Raw genomic sequence first — 21,185 nt, forward strand, 5'->3', positions numbered from 1 at the left:
CCCGTAAATATATATGGGAAGGTGTCTATGGGCCATAGAAATGTATCCGTATTTTTATCCAGCATTACGGATTCGTAATTGCGGATAAAAATTACGGTTGTGTCCATGGGGGGGGGTCTTATCCTTTACTCATTCCGATCCTGCTGCGAGGAGTTTCTTCTTCTTCCCACCAGGGGAATTCCTGACCATTAGGGCAGAATTTCTGAAGCACTAAAAGCCGCAACATTGCGACTATTGAATTTTTTCTTTGGACACTTTTCAAAAACATCAGGTGGGGCTTAACAAGAAGGACAGCCCAACAAATTCACGGTAATTTACGCCGGAAACTGGTGTAAATTTTAGCGGAGATCTTCGCTAGCTCAGAGCTTTCCCTTTGTGGCGCACAGACACCTGAATTAAGAAGTATCTGCCTCCTTAATAAGGCTCGTTTTCTCTTTTTTTTTTCTAGTGATTGAATCTTTCTCTTGTTCTATTAAATCTATTGTGCGTAGGACCAGCCCTCGTGTTTATGTTGGTGTACTCCACTGGAGCTTATAACTGAAACTTTCAAAAATTTTCTCGTCCTACAGGTCACCCATCATGTCTAAAGTTCTGCCCGGAGCTCACATCCAATGTAAAAGCTTTGAGATGGCAGTGCATCGAATGCAAAACCTGCAGTGCCTGTAGGATTCAGGGGAAAAATGCAGTGAGTTATTGCCAAACCGTGGAGTCAAATTCAGAATGTATTAGATGAATGTTTTTGGAATTCATTTTGAATTTTTTTTAAAGTATATCTTTGTTTGCGATGTCTTGCAGGATAATATGCTTTTTTGCGATTCTTGTGACCGAGGATTCCACATGGAGTGCTGTGACCCGCCGCTGTCACGAATGCCAAAAGGTAGTGTGTCGCCAAAGCACTATATTAAATCTAGAAAACGTGACCTTAATGCCTACGGGGGACAAATTGGGCCTCTATAAAAGCGAATACCAAGGAAAGGTTAAAGGTCAAGTCTGATATTTCATAGACACGTGAGCATTCGTTACATTGGTTAAGGCCCCCATGCGCACGAACGTAATTTTAATACAGTTCCCTTTATTTCTATGACCCATGGACACCTTCCTGTATACCTACGGGAAGGTGTCCGGGCCATAGAAAGCTTCCGTAAAAAAAAATAGGACCTATCCTATTTTTTCATTTTACGGACCGTGCTCCAATGCTTTATAATGGGAGCATGGCCCGCAAATGCGGGTGACTGTCCGCAGCCGGCTGTGCATGTAATCACAGACCTTGATTGCAGGCACGGTCGTGTGCATGGGGCCTCGGTCTGTGATCTCAGACCTCAACTGACTTCCAGAATAAGTAAGGTAATGTGTTTTTCCAGTGTCCTTAAAGGGGTTGTCCACTCTTAATTTGGTTTATTTATAGATTAGAATACAGTTGATAATAATAGTGGTCCAAACACTGAACCCTGGGGTCACCACTTATAACCGGGGACCATTCAGAGTAGGAATCATTGACCACAACTCTCTGGATACGGTCCTTGAGCCAATTCTCAATCCAATTACAAACTATACTTTCTAAACCTATAGTCCTTAATTTACCCATTAGACGTCTATGAGGGACAGTGTCAAATGCCTTTGCAAAGTCCAAAAACACTAAATCCACAGCGGCCCCTCTGTCTAGGCTTCTGCTCACCTCTCATATAAACACTATATCCACAGTGGCCCCTCTGTCTAGGCTTCTCCTCACCTCTCATATAAACACTATATCCATAGCGGCCCCTCTGTCTAGGCTTCTGCTCACCTCTCATATAAACACTATATCCACAGCGGCCCCTCTGTCTAGGCTTCTGCTCACCTCTCATATAAACACTATATCCATAGCGGCCCCTCTGTCTAGGCTTCTGCTCACCTCTTCATAAAAACAGATCAGGTTAGTTTGACAACTTCTGTCCTTAGTAAAACCGTGCTGGCTGTCACTTATAATACTATTTATTGTCACATAATCCTGTATATAGTCCCTCAATAGCCCCTCAAACATTTTTCCCACGATGGATGTTAAAGAGTGTCTGTCACCACATTATAAGTGTCCTGTCTCCTACATAAGGAGATGGGCGTTATAATGTAGGTGACAGTAATTCTTTTTATTTAAAAAAAAAACTATCTGTTTTCGCTTTATGCTAATCAGTTTCTCAATGGACATCTGGGCGTGTTTTACTTTAGACCAAGTGGGCGTTGTGCAGAGGAGTGTATGACGCTGACCAATCAGTGACCAATCAGCATCATGCAGTCCTCCCCATTCATTTACTCAGCGCATAGGGATCCTGCTAGATCTTATAGTCTTATACTAACACATTAACGATACTGAAGTGTTTAGACAGTGAATAGACATTCCACGGGATGTCTATTCACAATCCCTGCACTTTGTTAATGTTTCTTTGGTAGTTACAGCAGTTTTTTTTTATTAGAACAAAATAACATCAATGCTTGTGTACACAAATGTATAGGGTTTTTGTTTGACTGTTGATCCAGTCTGATCGCCACTTCGGATCAGGAGGGACGTGTTTTGGTTTTTTTCCCATCATTTTGGCATAATTCTGTACCACTGTCTGCTCTAGGTTTGTGGGTTTGTCAGGTTTGCCGGCCAAAGAAGAAGGGCCGCAAGATCCTCCAAGAGAGAGCTGCTCAGATCAAGAGGCGATATGCGAAACCAATGGGCCGACCAAAAAACAAACTAAAACAACGAATGTTGTAAGTTTTTGCTGTTTTTTTTCCTCCACATTTTGGATGTTCTTCTCCTATGTCATTGTCATCAGTCTATCAACATATTTTTTTTTAATTTTTTTTTATAGATTTAGTTGCACTTATGTATGTTTTAGCCAAGAATAAATAAAATGCTGCCGAATGGAAACCAAGGCACTAATGTTTAATATAAAAAGTTGGGTGTGTGGGGTGGGGTGTGGTGTGTGTGTGGTGTAACATTTCGGGTTATTCAACTTTTCACTTTAAGTTGTTGTCCCTCATAGAAAATGTATGAATAAATTGACAACTGGGTGTCGGTTCCCCACCCAGCGAAAAACTGATGAACTATCTTGTGGATAGGTCCTCAGTTGTCTGTGCCTGGTCTACCCCTTTTACATGGGCCAATAATCAGATGAACCAGTGCACTTTCAAACATTAACTTCCGATCATAGCCCAGTGTAAACATGCCCAGCAATCATCCTTCATGTGGGCATAAAACTCGCCGGTTGTCGGCAGCACATCTACCCATGTAAACGGGTGCGACCATAATAAAACTGTGTATTCCCAGATGATGGCACTAACTATCATTCGGTCACATTCAGTACCAATGATTGTAAATGAGCGCTGCTCGACTTTGAAATCTGCCTGTGTAAAAGGACCTGTAGGCTAATCCATCTCCAATTTAAATTAATTTGTTGGAAATTTCTTAGCTTGCCAATTGAATGATTAAAAACTTATTGAAAGCAAAGAAAAGTGCAGGCTGGGAATGAATGGGAAAAAAAAGTATTGGCTTGATACGAGCAGATCTGCGCCGGTGTCCCTGTGACCTCGCTGCATTGATTTATCCAGGCACAACCGCAGGGAATGGACCATGAGCCGCACGTGAAATTCACATTTATCTTCCATTTACTCACCTAATTTTTGCAATGGATTTATTTGAGTTTTTTTTGCAGGTTTGCAGCGGCTCCCTATTTTCTTATTAATGTTGAAGCTAATCTGCGGTTATCTGGGAATGTAATGGATCTGTGTGTTTTACATATATCGGATTATATCACTCCCTTTATTTAAACCTAATTGTAGAAATATTTGTTATGTTAGAAGAGAAAATGAGAATAGTTTTGAGAATAGTTACGTGAAATATAGCATGTTAAACTTAGACCTCGTTCACATCCGCCTCCGGCTTCCGTTCATTGATTCCGTTCGACCTCTCCGTCAGAGGAACCCATGAACAGAAACCATCGCTTCCGTTTGCATTACCATTGATTTCAATGGTAATGTTTCCGTTGCAAATGGTTACCGTTCGTCTCTGTGCCGTAAGGTTTCTGTTTCTGTAGTCCTCTACGCTATTGGTTTCCGCCAAAAAAAAAACGAAAAAGGAGACAAACCGAAAGCCTTACCATTGAAATAAATGGTAACGCAAACGGAAGTTATGGTTTCTTTTTGGTTTCCGTTCATGGGTTCCCGACAGAAAGGTCTAACGGAATCAATGAACGGAAACCCGACGCAGATGTGAACGAGGCCTTTCCCCTAGTGTCATATACATTTGTTTTAATTGAATCAACCGTTCCTTTAGCAAAAATGATTTGGTCTTGTGCAGTAAAGATATTGCGGGATTTTTTTTTACAATTGCTATCTGCACGCTTCTCCCAGAACTTATTGGTTTGTTCACGGGCTTATTAATACCTATATTGTGCACAGCTGAGAATGGACCTGTAGAACTATTCGGCCCAGTTCACGCTGAGTCTATTGATGTGGAAACCGCATCTGACTCCGTGGCAAAAAAACGTCTGACGCCGCCTCCTATTGATTTTGCGGTAAAAAGAAGCAGCTTTCTCTTTCTTGCCGCGATTTCGCCTCTGGCCTTCCATTGAAATCAATCGGAGGCAGACAAAGCGTTTTTCGCCGGGGCGTAACGCTACGAAAATCGCAGCAAGAATTTGCAGGCAGGTCCAAATCTACCTCAAAAATTCCTTCAGGATCACATGACATGCTACTGTGCTGGCTAGAACCACTCCCAAAAAAAAAAACAAACACTAAAAACTTTGGGAAGGTCTTTATTGGGTTGTGCGTGCGTGCGTGCGTGCGTGTGGTGTTCGATTTGTTTTTAATAAACTACTTTATGCTTTTTGCAGGTTTATGTCCAATGAAGAAGCTCCTCTGAATTCTTTCCCAGGAAGGGGGCCATCTGGTAGGAGTCAAACTAAAATGTGTACCACCACACTGCCATCTGGTCATGCTGCATCTATGAAGGAGCCCATCTGCAGCCTTGCTGCCACTGAACGCGTTCGGCCTGGCCCCCATTCCATCAGCTTCACCTCCACTTGCTCCCCCCTCAAAGTTAACAAGAAAACCAAAGGGCTAATTGATGGCCTCACTAAGTTTTTCACTCCGTCACCCGAGGGACGCAGATTTCGCAGGCGAATCGTAGACTTCTCTGTGCACTACCGACCTAGGAAAAAACTTAATGACATGGGTGATACACACAAGTTAACGTGTCCTTCCCAGCCTTCACAAGCTGCTCCTTCTCCTCTTTCACACATCACTTCCATGTCAGGCTACAGCCCAGGCTCCCAGAAATCCAGCACTTCTACCACAACCAATTCCCCGCAGAGTTCATCAAGCCACTCCAGTGCCCCTTCCCTCAGAAGCCTCCCCAGTAACAGTCAACTGAAGGGGCTCTTTGATGGACTGTCCCACATCTATGCCACCCAGGGCCAGCCACGCCAAAAAAGCCACCCAAGCTATGCACCTCCAAAGCGCATTCGCCGCAAAGGCAGACTCTACCCTTCAACCCACTACTTTGGCAAGAGGGAAACTAGGAGTAGACTCCACATCCCGCACCCCAACCAGTCTGGCTGGGCAGTATCCCGAGGTCGAGCTTTAAAAGCCTTTGCTCAGTTCAAGCGCTCATCGTTCCTTATAAGGCACAGGACGCTAGGCAGGTTAAAGTATAAAGCAGGAGCCATAGGGGCAAAAGACATGACACCAGAAAAGATCAATCTGGCAGACAGCAAGACTAAGTCCTCCCATGATGATGGTAAGCACAGGCTTAAGAAACCTCTCCGTAGCCCGTTTTTCATTCAGTCCATGTTTTTAGATTTCTAGTATTTCTGCAGATAAATTTGCTTGTCTCTTTAATGATCATGCCACAAAGCTTTTGTACACTGTTGTAAAATCTAGTATTTTTTTAATTTTTTATATTTTTTTGTCAAATTAAAAACATCTCACAGGCAGCATATGTGGTATTTATTAAAGTGAACTTGTTACTAACATTGTGACTCTTAGATTTAGATTATTTTAACAATCTTCTATCAATACTGTGTTAGTGGGCACAGTTTGTCTGCTAAACGGACCCTGGAAGTCATAAAATCTGTGGACAATTAGAAGTTAGACCTGCCCTCATGACTCTTTAGAAATAGGACTCTTCAGAAGTGTCATATGTATCCCCCTTCTGAGGTCTTAGAGTGGCGATGCATATGTGACAAACTTTACTTCAACCCCCCCCCCATCCCTGTTACCACCGTTTCTTAGTGTATAGATCAAGCAAAGTTTTTTGGCTATGCATATAATGTGTAAGTCATACGTATAGCCCAAATGTAAACCTAGTGTTCTTTCTAGCTTGAAGCGTATACAATTTGTATGCTGCACTTGCATACCTATAAGTCTATGTATAGAGATGGTTTATGTTGGGACCAAGAATGATTAGCAGTGTAGTCCCTGCAGTATGTGATACTCGCTAATATACATATTCCGGTCCCCGTCGCGCTGATCCTGAGATTTTTATAGCGCTCCCAGGGGACTGGAGTTGCACAGTCGTCTTTGATGACGATATGGCTCTTCGTCATGTGACAGACCCTGCTGTACTCCATGAACAAGCAGGAGCAGTAGCACAGAGAGTACATGAATACAGCGGGGCCGGTCACGTGACTAAGAGTCGTGTCGTCCTCAAAGAAGGCTGCGCAACCAGACATCCGATCCCCCGGCAGCGATATAAAAATCTATGAGAATTTCAGAATCGGCGCGACGGGGGACCGGAAAATTAGTGAGTGTACATACTGCAGGGACTACACTGATAAAGGAGTTACGCGGGCACAAAAAAATGATTATCTGTGTATTCCCTGCAGTATGTACACTCTCTAATATACATTCCGTTCCCCCGTTGCGCTGATTCTGAGATTTTCATAGCGCTGCCGGGGGACCAGATGTCAAGTTTCACAGTCTTCCTTGATGACGATATGACTCGGTCACGTGATTACTCTATGTAATCTATATACTACTGCATGTACATAGAGTACAGCGGGATCAGTCACATGACGAAGAGTCGTGTCGTCATCAAAGATAACTGCAACTAGACCTCCGGTCAGCCGCCAGGGATATGAAAATCTCAGAATCAGCGTGACGAGGGACCGTAATGTATATTAGAGTGTACTCCCATACTGCAGGGACTACACCACTAATCGTTGTTGGTCCCCACGTAACCCCTTTAACAAAACGAGCTCTATTTCCTGCGAATGCTGCTTATCAAATGTACGACTTAACGAATGAACTATTTCTATAGTTTGTGTATTTCACATGATCTAGAATGCGTTCTGTAGAGCTTGGATTTCCCTTGAGTTTTTGTCAGAGATAACTGAGGCACGACTGTACTTTTTGATTTTCGTACAATCTAGTCGTTTCCCATAGTATTATCCTGCTAAAAGTGATCGTCTGATTTTCATTTACTTACTAAAAAAAAAAGCCAAAAACTAAAACTGATCTTCGATTCCTACATTCTGCCCTTCATCAACGTTACTTACCATCTGAACGGGTTCTTTCTTCTATTCCCATATATCTTATGCTCTTCTTGGTCTCTATAGGTATCTGCATTAGTGATGAAGAGTAGCCCAACTTCTTACCTCGTAGCCTCTATATGTCACTGCTTTTGGCTCTTTGGCATGGCTGGTCCAGCCAACCTTTCATCCTTTCCACTGGCTGGTCCATTGTGTATGCGCTGCTTGGTCCTCCAACTCTGGCTCTGCTTTTCATTCCCTCCGTCTTCTCTTTTGCCTCCATTGTTTCACACTCCATTCCAGTATAATCTTCTGTTTTTAAATTGTGAATTTGTACAGATTTGTCATTTTCTTTCGTCTTCCTCTAAGGGGTAATACCCATGTCCGTATTATGACCCTGTACAACCTCTGAGTTGTCAGGATCTATAATATGGCACCAGTAGGCTTCTATGGGGCTCTACTGTCCCTCTGTATACCTCGGATTTCATTCTCCTGCATCAGATGATATATTATGGAGCTATTTTCTAGACACATTGCTTCTAGGGGAGAATAACCCCATAATACGGTGCCATTTGAAGCACCACATGTAGAACAGAGCAGCAGGGACTCCATGTGCCAACAATAATACAATATGCTGGAGTCTTGTTTTTTTATTTCACTTTATATATGAACATACTGTTGTAGTTTTTGATCATTGTTGGACGAATTTGGATGGATGTTGAACTTTTCGATTGTTCCTCTCGAATGAAAATTCAGCTTTTCTCTAGAATTATGGAGAATGAAACAAAAAATTCACTTGTTGTTTCTAGAGATCCCCCCCCCCCCCACCCACCCACTGTCCTTCTAGGCCGCAGCGTGCTGACCATGACTACATGGCAGTTATCAGTTGGAGGAGCAGTTGACAGTTATGCCGACTCCTGGGTGGCTGTAGACCGGGCTCTTCAAGTTTAGTGTAACCTCACGAGGAGAAGATGACTTTTCAGTTTTTGCCTAGACTTTCACTTTGTTATATTATTACTCCTATCATTTTAACCCTTTGCTGTGTCGTCACCACATAGCAGCGTACAGTTTTCACATATCTGAGGTTAGTTTGAAAAAAAGAAGAGGTTGAAGGCAATTCCCTATTTGCTAAGCAATACTGTCGACCGGTTCTAGTATTAACCAGTAGGCAACATGCCCCCCGCCCCCCCGCGAAGCTCATTCTTAATGCGCTCCTCTGCACTGCATTTTGTGGTAGGTCTTTTTACCATTTGACCCCTTTCACATTGCGTTTTTGCCCCACTTTTAACATGTAAGTCCGAAAAGCTTCCAACACACACACTCAATGTGTCCATAGGTCTTCATTAGGATGACGCAGGCCAATAGGGAGTCCTTTCGGCCTCCGTTAGACTGGTATACGTTAATACACCTCCCTTTTTTTTTAAATACGTTTTTGGAATAGCGTAGTAGACTGCACGGTATACTGGTTTTAACATAAGAGCCTACTGGTGACGTATGCCACTGTACGTCACGGGCATCAGTTTGACATGTACCTCATTTTCTTTTCCATTGCTTTTCATGACCTATACGTTAAATGGATACCATAGTAGTATATAGGTAACGGATGTCTAACAGTGGTATCAGTCACCCATAGGCTATAATGGTATCCGTTTACCATATAAGTCATAAAAACGGGTCATTATAGTTGATGATGTATACACTTTAATGTATAGCCTATGGGTGACAGATGCCACTGTTGGGCACCTGTCACAGCCTACGTTTAATGTATACATCTAGAGCTTTTTTCCTCAGTATATGCCAAAGATAGGCCATAAACGTGACGTGAATGGGCCCTTAAGGGCTTTTACCTCTACATGCGCTTAAGGCATAGAATATGTCTTAAATGTCTGATTGGTGGGGGTTCTAAATAGTTATACATCCCCCTTTTGTTTAAGCGATCATGGGGCTCCTAGCTGCTGGACCCCCCACCAATATGGTATATCCTCAGTATACCATTTTAATATGATGGGTAAACCACTTTTGATGTACGTTAAATGATGTAAAGACTCCACTTTCCAGATGATGGCTCACCTGAGTAAGCTCTGTAAAGACCCTGAACAAGCAGGTAATGAAACAAATGTGGTTGCAGTCTGACTATGTAGTCTATTATTAGGTTAACGGAGGAGCTCTCCAGACCACATACCCAGAAAGATAACAAACTTTTTTTGCGCAATTGTTTTTCAAACATGGTTTAACAAATATATTTGTTGATTGGTATCCGACACTAGGAAATAGAGGGAACATAGGAACTGCTCTTTAGGTTTTTGACACACTCATTAGAAAAATAGCACATCAAATGAAATTGTATGAACGTGTTTGTGTATATGTGTATATATTCTTTTTATCAATTAACAAAATGCACAGTGAATGAAAAGAGAAATCTAAATCAAATGAATATTTGGTGTTACCACCCTTTGCTTTCAAAGCCGCAACAAATCTTCTAGGTACACTTGCACACAGTCATGGATTTTGTAGCATTATAGTCAGGTGTATGAATAACCACTTTGCATTTTGTTCATTGATAACCCTTTTATTTTGGAAAGTATTCTTACGTTGCAGCATTTTTCCTATATATATATTCTATCTACAATACGATAGACATGATGGATTTTTTTTTTCATAAGCAACTATGTATTGTAATAGTTTTCAGTAATTGTAACCATTTGCGATTTTTTTTATTTATTTTTTTTTCTTTTTTTCTTTTTTTTTTTTTAAAATTATTATTATTATTTTTTTTTTTGGATGAAGAGCCAAAAATATACATAAGGCCTCTAAATTGGGCGTTGTACTTTCTATAGCTCCATAATGTTTGTCAGCAGATGCCTTTCCACCACTGGCTGTGTAGCCTGAGCTTTTTATGTACTAGTTATTACCATTATTCTCATGTGTTTTTCAGCGCGGTGAGTTTTACTACATAGTTTTTCTTTTAAGATCTTTTGTTCTTTTATACGTCAGATACTGACCTGAAGATGAGTATCCAACAGGAAATATGGGACATGATGTGTGTTCCGAAAAGGCCAGACTTTGTCACCCAGGAAGATGTTGACACGTTCACACAGGCACGTGAGCTGTCATTCGAGGTGAGTATTTGGCCTCACTATAGGCCCTCTGGGGTAACATTTTTATGGCTCGTTGAGTCGTGTCATTTTTGTTTCATTTACTTACAGAGGTATTGGCATTTTGCCATTCAGTTGCGGTTAGGGATGCACGATGCATCGAAACTTCGATACTCTGCATCCCCAAACTGTTCGATACCGTTATTTAATGTATTTCGATACTTGGCTGTGTGGCTGCACAGCTCAGTATAGTAACACATGAATTTATGAGAGCGGGGCTGCGGTTGTGTAATACATGTGTGATACAGTCATTGCCCCGCTCCTGAGTCCTGATAACAAGTGCGCGCTGTCAGGATGAGGTGATGCGGCCGGCGCTGTACTAATGAGCGGCGGCACTGAAGACAGAACATGGCGGGCACACTACAAAACACCCATGTTTTGTCTACAGTGCCTGAACCGCCGCTCATTAGTGCAGCGCCGGCCGCATCTCCTCATGCTGACCACGCACACACTTCTTGTCAGGAGCAGGGCAATGGCTGTATTACACAGTCGTAGCCCCGCTGGCGGCGATCAGAGAAACCTCTCTTCTCCGCCGTTATTCCTGTGAATGCTGCCATCACAGCGGACTGCAGCATTCAGGGGAAAATGAGAAGGGATTCCCTGTGACGCGATTGAGGGACATACCATATATGGGCAGACAGCCCAGGGTCCATTGAAGGACCCCAGGGCTGTCTAACCATATTTCCTGTTGTTAGGACATACCCAAGTATGCCCTAACAACTGCCTGTGTACTATCCTGTGTGAGACCCCCACCAATCATATACTGATGACCTATACTGTGTTTAGGTCATCAGTATGAAAAACCACCCACTGCCTGGACAATCTCTATATGTTGTATAGCCTTTTCATTATGTATATAATGCTTAATCATTGTATAATGTGGGATAACCCCTTTTTAAAAAGACCAGTATTGTGTACAAGGAAAGAGTTAGAATTTTTTTGCACTGCTCAGATTACTTTATAATGACTGAAGAATGTTTTGTATTTTTTGCTTCGCCAGTTTACCAGGTAAAGGCTTCATAAGTAGCCATTACATTTGTTTGATCACAGATTATAACTGAATAACGGTATGCTATATTTACAGCTTGTTTATTTCTATTGTTTTTTTTTATTTTTTACATAGAAATAATGATTGTTCCATGCTGTATTCTATCTCTATGTATTTACTTCTATGTCTTACTAATAACTTCTTATTCCTATTCCAACTTGATTAGAAAATAGGATGCAAAGCTTTGGGTGACCACACCGGCCGATATCCGTCAGTCATTGAATTCGGGAAATATGAAATTCAGACATGGTACTCCTCGCCTTACCCACAGGAATATGCAAGGTATCACTTTAATCGACTGAACTATTTAAAATAACAAGATTTCTGAGATCATACATTGGAAGAGCAACTTCATATGGAGGCAGTAGGCATCCACGGTCTAAATATAACATTAGGACAAGTGTGCTTAGTATCGGTCTACTTATTGCGTTTGGACCAAAAATGAGAACTGATCCTAGTCAAGGAAGAAGGAAAAGGTTTATTTTTGTGAAAGTTTTCGGAGTCCATTCCTAGGCTTGAAATAACGATATAAGGCAAACCATTTACATGGTCTGGTTTGGTTCCTAACAGAACTGTGAAAATGGACCGGTCTAAAAGTTGTCCCATCCTCATCTACATGTAATATAACCACCCTTCTAGTGCCTCATTTCATCTCACGACTTCCATCCGTGCCGTGCTATTTGCTATTGTCACAATATTGTAGTACATTGGCCTTCTACGTAGATTATTATTAATTAGCCATAGTAATTATAATAGTTATGCGTATGATACTAAAACTGTTCCAGCCAATGGAAATCTGCTCCATCTGTTAGAAAACGTCATGCTTGGAAATTTTACTGGGACGTTACTAGTAAATGGTACCGTCTTTAGTTTTTGGTATTGTCGAAAAATACATGTGGGACAACGCGAATACATATTACCAATTTTCCACTAAAAGAATCGTTCGGACTGTGGGGAATTGTTTTTTCGTTTTGCTTGTTGCAATTAGAAATCGCTTATACTGATCTGTTATTACTCATATATTGTGTACAAAACTTTCTGGCTGGCCTACACTAGAGATCACCAATCCGCCACTCTGGCTACCTCCGGGCACCGGACAATATTGCCGGAAGCGGATGACTCCAGTCACGGGATAGCGACCGAGCAGCAGTACTGCAGCTCTGCTCCTATCTGCCTCCGGCTCCAACTACTGCATACCGTTCCAAACATCCGGTGCCCCGAGGCAGCTGATCGGTGCGGGGTCCTGGTGTCTGACACGCACCAATCATGTACTGATAACCTATCCACCGGATACGTCATCAGTTGTCAGAAAGTGGGAAAAACCCCTTTAAAAGCTATGTAAACCTTTTTGAAGACTTTCAGTATAAGAAAAAATAAGTGTATTTTAGTGTTTAGTGCAACTTTGGTAAATTTATTTATTCACATTTTTTTTACTTTTTGAGATACAGCTTCTATGTATCTTGGATACATAGAAGCTGTATCTTGCGCTGTAACGCAGGATCCACCTGTTACCACCTGTTCATAACATAGATGTGATCGATAACAGGTGGGTCCTGCGTGTCCGAGACACACCGGACCGGCTGACACCGAAGCCGTCAGTCCTGCTCATCTGACGGATACAGGTTTCAGCGCAAGATACAGCTTCTATGCATACAGGATACATAAAAGCTGTAGCTGAAAAAGTAATTTTGTTTTTATAAAAAATGTAAAGTTACACTAAAATACACCAAATGTTTACATAACTGGTTCTCTCTGAGACCAATTTAAGAATTGAAGCCTATAGTGACCTTAATATGATGTCATTTACCTTTGTCAGGCCATGGATTGTTGTAATATAGTCGTTATAATGAGAATTTTGGCAGCTGTACTCTAGATAGATACAGGATATATATCAAATAGAAAAAATATTCCTTTAGTCTACTAGAATCTACTACTTTGTTGATGCCCAAAGCCTGTTTAGAAGACCAAAATGAAATCTGTCATTTTGACCATGTAAACTTATTGCATATTTTTTATGTTTTATATTCTTTAGATTACCAAAGCTTTACCTGTGTGAGTTCTGTCTGAAGTATATGAAAAGTAAGACTATCCTTTTGCGACACTTAAAAAAGTGTGGCTGGTTCCACCCTCCTGCCAATGAAATCTACCGGAAAGATGACCTGTCTGTATTTGAAGTGAGTACTCTACTTCACTACGTTCACTCTTCATTATATTAAGTGTACTGTCCACTGTCAAACATGTAGCACTTTATTTTTGCAGTTATGGAACTTTTTGTGGTTTTTTTTTAAGCATAGTGCTAAATTATCATTTGTTGGCGATGCTAGTGGACACCTGTTAAGATGGCACCTGCAATGGGCCACTAATATCCAATTATCCTGCTGAGAATTTCTTTGCTACTATACCTTGCGAGGCTCACGCGTGTGCCCTGGATCTGCCGACCTCAACATGAGCCATGGGAAATCCTCCGGCGCTGCAGATAGCCGGAAAGAAATCGCTAGAGAGCATGGCCAAGATGGCGGGCACAGCTCACCAGCCTTGCGAACACGCAATACCAGAAACATTGAGATGGAGCATCAGAAAGCTGGAGATGAGGGCTCAGGTAAGTGAAACCTCAATATCAAGAAAGTCTCTGAGCAGCTACTGGTGGCTATTGCTGGGTGCAAAACTACCCTTACGTGGAAAATCGGAGACCGACGTCAACCTTCACCTCCTCTAAGGCAAGATGTCCAAAATCTGAGGGACACTGTTGTGCATGGTGAAGATCACATTTCCTCCCTAGATGATCGCACAGCAGTCCTACCAAGTACCCTGCGTAATCTTAATTAAAAATCTGAGCTGTGGAAACAAAAGATTGACCCTCGGCCCTTTTTGGTAGCCCAATTACTCTGAGGTTATTCCTTCCCATATGATTTTCAAGATAGTCAGAGACCAGACACTTTCATTGAAATTTGACTGTGTGAACTGTTTCCAGACGTATCATTTTCCACCGCTTTTGCAGTTGAGAGAGCCTATCGTAAACCACCTCCACATGGTACACCGCCACGACCATTGGTTGCACGGTTAAGGTACGGGATACAGTGCTGAAATTGGCTTGTGCGGTGGGTGAAATAAAGTTAGATAATAGGTTTTCAACTGTTCTGGATTTTTTTTCCCCGGACCTACAATGCCAAAGGGCCAGTTTCACAGAGATTGAGAAGACTCCAGAAACTCCAGCTGCCCTATTCTCTGGCCTATCCGGCTAGGCTTCGGGAATACGGTTTTCTTTACCTCTACATTAGAGGCGTATGTGGATTTCCCATAGAGGACAACCTCCTAGACACTGATTCATCATGTTGGTTTGGTAGCGTTTATTAGAACCCTATGGGAGCCTAGAGATGCTTTCAACCCTGTGGGAAAGGCCCTTTTCTGTTCCAGCATGACTGTACCCCAATGCACATAGCAAGGTCCATAAAGGCATGGTTGGTTGGGTGAGTTTGGTGTAGACGAAATTAGCTGGCCCGCACAGAGAACTGACCTCAACCCCATCGAACACCTTTGTGATGAACTAGAATGGAGATTACGAGCCAGGCCTCTCCTTCAACATCAATATCTTACCTCACAAATGCTCTTCTGGATGAATAGGCAAAAATTCCCACAGACACACTCGAAAATCTTGTAGTAAGCCTTACCAGAGGAATGGAAGCTGTTTTAGCTCCAAAGGGGGACCAACGATGACATGGGCAGGAAAAACCTCTAAGTCCTTTATTGCGTCTAAATTTCTTGATCTCATTCAAACTTCTCCAGTATACCTTCCTACCACCTTTTTTACAACAAACGCCTCTTCACGTAATCTTGTCTTTCTCCACTTATCAGATGCCTCACCCCCCCCCCCCCTTGACTCTCTCACTAATCATTCACTCTCACTTAGCTGGTACAATCCGATTTCAGTAAAAATAATGAAAACAGATAATCCCCTTCACTTGAGGAATCCGGTTACAGCTGTTGCCCATAGAAGTCTATGGAGAGTACCGGGGAAAAGGAGGGAGCAGATGCAGAGACACATACAGCTGCTGCTGCAGATTCTAGTAGGTCTACTATCTCACCCCAGTGCTGATTTCATACTAACACCGCTCAGTACTGTTGTATAACATTCTCCATTCTGCTACTTCTGTGTACGTGTGAGAGAGAGATAGGGGAGCAGCATTTCCTCTTCTCTCTGTGTTCTGTGTATGGGAGACATCAAAGCAGCTGGTACCAGCCCAGCTTATTCTGAAAAGTCAGCTGAAGCGACCGTTCTACTTTTGAATGTAACAAAACGTTTACTTTTGATATTTCATATAAATGGTCACCCTATTATTGTATGATCGTATTTAGCTGAGTGTTTGCTATTGGCCCAAGTGTTTTTTTAATCCAGAAATGTCATTCCTTAAGTAGTACACATATATGGATATGTATAAGGAAAACGTGTGCAATATATTGTATGGAAGCCTTGTAACTATTTTTACTTTTGTTTTGAGGTAAAGGGCTATTTAATTTTGTTTTTCTTCTTCAGGTGGATGGGAATATCAGCAAAATCTATTGCCAAAATTTGTGTTTGTTAGCCAAGCTCTTCCTGGATCACAAAACGCTGTATTATGATGTTGAGCCTTTCCTTTTTTATGTCCTCACCAAAAATGACAAGAAGGGCTGTCATTTAGTTGGATACTTCTCCAAGGTAGGGTTACTGCTGTGACATTAAAGGAAATAACCGGCACAACTGATACATCATTGTCAGGGCCTGAGGGGATGGTGCATGTTCAGGGATTCACAGTACACCACCCCTCAGGCCCTGCCTTAGTCAGAACACAGTAGGACAGATTTATTCATTTTGTCTTAAATTTAGATAGGCAGAAACTGCGCGAAGTTTATCACTGTAGCGGATTCTTTGTATTAGATTTGCTGCATCTTGTTGGATATGTTAGATGCTTTTCTCTACCCTATGCCACCTCTTGGATGGCTTACGTTACACCAATATTTTATGCCAAAATAACGGGGCACGCCAATAATAAATCCGTCCAAATGTACTAATATTTTACTTTAAAGTGCCATTAAATCCAGAGCTCTGTACATAAAAAAAAGTGGTTAAATACATGACAAGACCATAAAAGAATAAGTACAATAAACGTGAGTCTAATGAATAACAGAAGGAGAGAGGAGAGGACCCTGCCCATGAGGGCTTACAATCTACAAGGGAAAGGGAAGGAGATCGAAGGGGAGGGTAGAGTAGTGGCAGCAGGGTTATTCCAGATCTTAAAGTTATTTTATAAAATTGGGCAATGCAGGAGGGATGCAAAAAAAAAAAAGAGCCATAACTCGCCTCACAGATCCTCATCGTTCCAGTGCCGCCGCTCCGTTCCGCCCCGCCACTGTGTATTGATATAGCTGCAGCGATGATGTGCCCGTATACCCAAGTGATCGCTGCAGCCAATCACTGGCCTCAGCGATCCTGTGCCGTATACCCACTGAGACTGATTGGCTGCAGCGATCACGTGGGTATACCGGCTCGTTATCTCTGCAGCTGTGTTAGCACACCACGGCGGGGAGGATCGGAGCGGTGGCGCTGGAACATAGAGGATATGTGCAGTAAGTAATAGCTCTTTTTTTTTTTTTTTTTTTTTTTTCATCCCTCCTGCATTGGCCAATTTTTTAAATAACTCGGAAAACCCCTTTAAGCTTTTCTGAAGAGGTGGGTTTTCAGGTTACTTTTGAAGGTTTATATGGTGGGAGAGAGTCTCATGTGTTGGGGTAGAGAGTTCCAAAGTATGCGGGAGGGCACGAGAGAAATCTTGGAGACGATGATGTGCGGAGCAGATAAGATGAGAGCAGATTATGCGTGGGTAGGTATTGGGATATTAGGGCAGAAATGTATGGAAGTTGTGGACAGCCTTGTATGTCCTAGTTTGAGCCTTCTATGTTTTTGTTAACATTTCTGTCATTGATGGGATCTTGAAGCCGGATGCCCATATATTTTGGGTATTACTTAAGTTTTTTATTTGTTTTTTGGAAGCTGATTAAAAACGTTGGCGTTAATCACGTGTTTAGTACTGGAAACCTGCTAAGAGGAATCAATAATTTCTTAGTCCGTTTAAACTATAAAACATGGATTTTTCTGTTTATTTTCTTGACAGGAGAAACTTTGCCAGCAGAAGTACAATGTGTCATGTATTATGATATTGCCTCAGTACCAGCGGCAGGGATTCGGGAGGTTCCTTATTGACTTTAGTAAGTTCATCACTTCAAACCCTGTGGAGAAGAAAAAGGTGATGCTATTAGAGACCTTGTTATGGTGGCTTATTTCATGACAAGAGCAGAACAAGTCTCAAGTAGCTGTACTGGTTGTGGAGTGGTTTGATTCTGTGTAAGTTTCATTACCCTGGAGTATCTTCTATAACACTGATGTACGATTGAAGAGATCCAAGTGTCACTTCTGATCAGTGTGTGACATGAAGCCTCTCAATACGCAGCTCGTGGAAAGCAAGAAATAGTTTTAGGATGACCTATAGAAAATACGAGCACACCACGTCGGTGGCCTTTTTGAGGAATATGGCCTCCATGCCATGTGTGGTCACTGATCAAATGCCACTCTTGTAATTATGTCCTTAACATGCAAAATGACTGCTTCAAAAGGAATAACACGCCGCATTTAGTATCCGTTATTTCTCGCACATCTCCACTGTGCGAAGGGTGTTGTCATGGATACGAAGTCTGTATGCAAGCTTCTCGTAAGCTTATTAATGAAGGCGGTGAAAGGATTAGAATTTTGGAACATGTAGATGGATATTCTTGTAAATTGAGATGGTTTAGCCGTGTTCAAGGATATCGTAGCTATAAATGATCCGACCCGATAAAAAGCAATAGACCCCTGGGTTAAGACGTGCTTAGGGGGGCACCTCCGATGTCTCACAATGGCAGTATAACTAGTATAGAAATAAGCATGTTGTGACTTTGTCTCTTTGCAAAAAATTCTTGTTTCTTTATCAAAAGTTAATATCATATCAGATGAATGCGGAAAAATTTAAAGATCACCCAAAGTGTCCAAGTCCATAAGGTACCTGGATGGATTCTAGGTTTATAGTTCTTTTTGCGGAGACTGCATGAGGAAGGAGGATTGGCGTCTTGCTACGCCCTGTTCATCGATGGCACCAGTTCAAGAATAAATACTGACTGGCCCCTTCATTTGATGTGCACATAAGAGGGCCCTATTTACAACGTAATCAAGTATCTAAATCCCCTGTACTTTATGTGCGTGGTATACGTGTGCCTCCACTTTGATGCAAAACATGTATCTAACCATTCCATAGACCCACGTTCAAGTAATAAAAAAGTGTTTGTGTTTTTTACCTGTCAAATTAAAGAAGACCTCTAGTGGAAACACAACTTTCCATGTCTTCACCCCCACCTCACTGTATACCACACTCTACACTTCTTTTATGTATACTGTACTTACTTTATGAACTGCTGCCTTGTCTGCGCTTTTAGGCTATGTTCACACGGAGTATTTTGGGGGAGGAATATCTGCCTCAAAATTCAGTTTGGAACTTTGAGGCAGATACTCCTCTCCCTGCACGCCGATTTTCGCGGCGACTATCGCGCCGTTTTTCGCCCGCGGCCATTGAGCGCCGCGGGCATAAAATAGCGAGAAATACGCTTTCTCCTGCCTCCCATTGAAGTCAATGGGAGGTCAGAGGCGGAAGCGCCCGAAGATAGGGCATGTCGCTTCTTTTTCCCGCGAGTCAGTTTTACTGTTCGCGGGAAAAAGACGCCGACGCCTCCCATTGAAATCAATGGGAGGCGTTCTCGGGCCGTTTTTGCCGAGTTTTGCGACGCGGTTTCCCCGTCAAAAAACTCGGCAAAATACCCCGTGTGAACATAGCCTTAAAAAGCCTCCATATTGATTCTTAGATTTTTTTTTTTCCCCAGCTTTCTCTTCCTCTTTGCTTTGCTACCAATCCCATGATGCTTCAGCACAGCATCACATGACCAGCTAAAGACCATACCATTTCTACATGCTGGGGGACACTGTGATTATCATTCTCTCTATATTCTCCTAAATAAGCTGGGAAACCATAAGTATACAGACTCGGAGGCTGCACTATATTCATCTACATTATACCTCTGTGTGACAGGAACCCGTCTAAGTATCAGTGGTGGCTGATGATAGAAGTTTCTGCCCCCCCCCCCCCCCTGTGTAATACTAGTGTGGTACAGGAACTGCTGAAGCCTGTGATGGGTGACACATAGATCTCCATAGACCCAAGTAGAGAAAGTAGTCACTGAGCCGAATTCACACTGCTGCTAAGCAACCATCCCGGTCTGATATATAGAGATAAATAACATGCGAGAGACTGACACATGGAATACCAGAATGGTACATGTGGGAAAGTTTTTCGTTTTGGCCGGAGAGTCCCTTTTAAGCGACTGTTATTCAGGTTTTAGGAAATAAATGACATCCTGTTGAGCACTATTCAGCTTTTTTTTTGGGTAAAGACAAAACCCTGCTACTTGATTTGACTTTCCAGAAACCGCACCACCTTACTCCATGGTTTGTGTCTGCTATTGTTTCAACCTTGAATGGGGCAGCGTGTGGTAGCCGGACAACCCCCTTTTAAGTAGTCTGCTCTCTAAGTGACAGTTCTTCCACTTTGAGCAGGAGCAGAAGAAAACTATCGATTTATCACAATCTCCTGATCTTGCGCACATACGGTAATAGGGTCCGTTACGGAGGAAGCAAAATAAAAATAACCGCAATAAATTTATAATCTACACGCCATTCAGTGTCCGTAGCGATGCGTTACCCAAGAGCGACATATGTGCATTTAAAGTCTATTCTACCTGGCGGCGTGTCTTTTTAGTAATGCTCTATTGGTGCTCTATTTACTATTAGAGAGACGAGGCTTTAAGATCTATGTAGTAATGTTTTATTACAATGTCTGCAAGCAGCGTAACTTCCCATAATGGTCATCTTCAGAGATGACGGAGAATACACCGTATACTAGAAGGAAGGAATCTGCATTGCGTGTGAAATCTCACCCTAGCAATGGAGATCTTTCCTCCCCCTCCGCCGTCTTCTCTGTCACGATTCACAGCGTAAGCGGTGTGCTTGAGATGTGGCTCTTTTGTCTGCGGCGTGTATGTCTGGGCTTGTGAACTGTCGCACCCCCTGATTTTCGGATGCATTTAAAAAGAAACAAATACAATGAAGAACAATCCAGCGTAGTTCTCTCTCTGTGTATTCATAGTCGTAATGAGCCTGGATCGCTGCCATTATTTATGATTGGGTTGTGCGTGGGCTGCTTGGGTTTGGTATTGCGTCGCGCTTCTGGTATCTGGATATTTCTTCGAGCTTGAGAAGGTGTAATGAGGGCAGTTCAGGGTAATTACAGGAAGCCATCGCTTTGCCCCCTGGTATTTGTGCGTCCCCCTCTAAGTGCCCCTTAATAACACTGACCGCCTGCAGCATGTTCTCATTATCCC

General features: G+C 42.4%; 1 protein-coding gene across 4 annotated transcripts in view; it reads left to right on the forward strand.

The window, feature by feature from the left end:
- Positions 1-21,185, forward strand: part of KAT6B (lysine acetyltransferase 6B) — an 86,700-nt gene that overhangs the window by 41,764 nt on the left and 23,751 nt on the right. For 3 of the 4 annotated variants that reach the window (XM_075841856.1, XM_075841858.1, XM_075841857.1), the window contains exons 4-12: positions 570-685; positions 796-877; positions 2,598-2,730; positions 4,854-5,758; positions 10,485-10,609; positions 11,860-11,975; positions 13,726-13,867; positions 16,225-16,386; positions 17,840-17,933. In XM_075841856.1, coding sequence (XP_075697971.1) covers positions 570-685; positions 796-877; positions 2,598-2,730; positions 4,854-5,758; positions 10,485-10,609; positions 11,860-11,975; positions 13,726-13,867; positions 16,225-16,386; positions 17,840-17,933 — 1,875 coding nt within the window. The remainder of the gene's footprint in view (positions 1-569; positions 686-795; positions 878-2,597; positions 2,731-4,853; positions 5,759-10,484; positions 10,610-11,859; positions 11,976-13,725; positions 13,868-16,224; positions 16,387-17,839; positions 17,934-21,185) is intronic. The other variant, XM_075841859.1, reaches the window with a different exon arrangement.

This window comes from Rhinoderma darwinii, chromosome 11 (genome assembly GCF_050947455.1).
Source record: "Rhinoderma darwinii isolate aRhiDar2 chromosome 11, aRhiDar2.hap1, whole genome shotgun sequence".
Taxonomy (NCBI): Eukaryota; Metazoa; Chordata; class Amphibia; order Anura; family Rhinodermatidae; genus Rhinoderma; species Rhinoderma darwinii.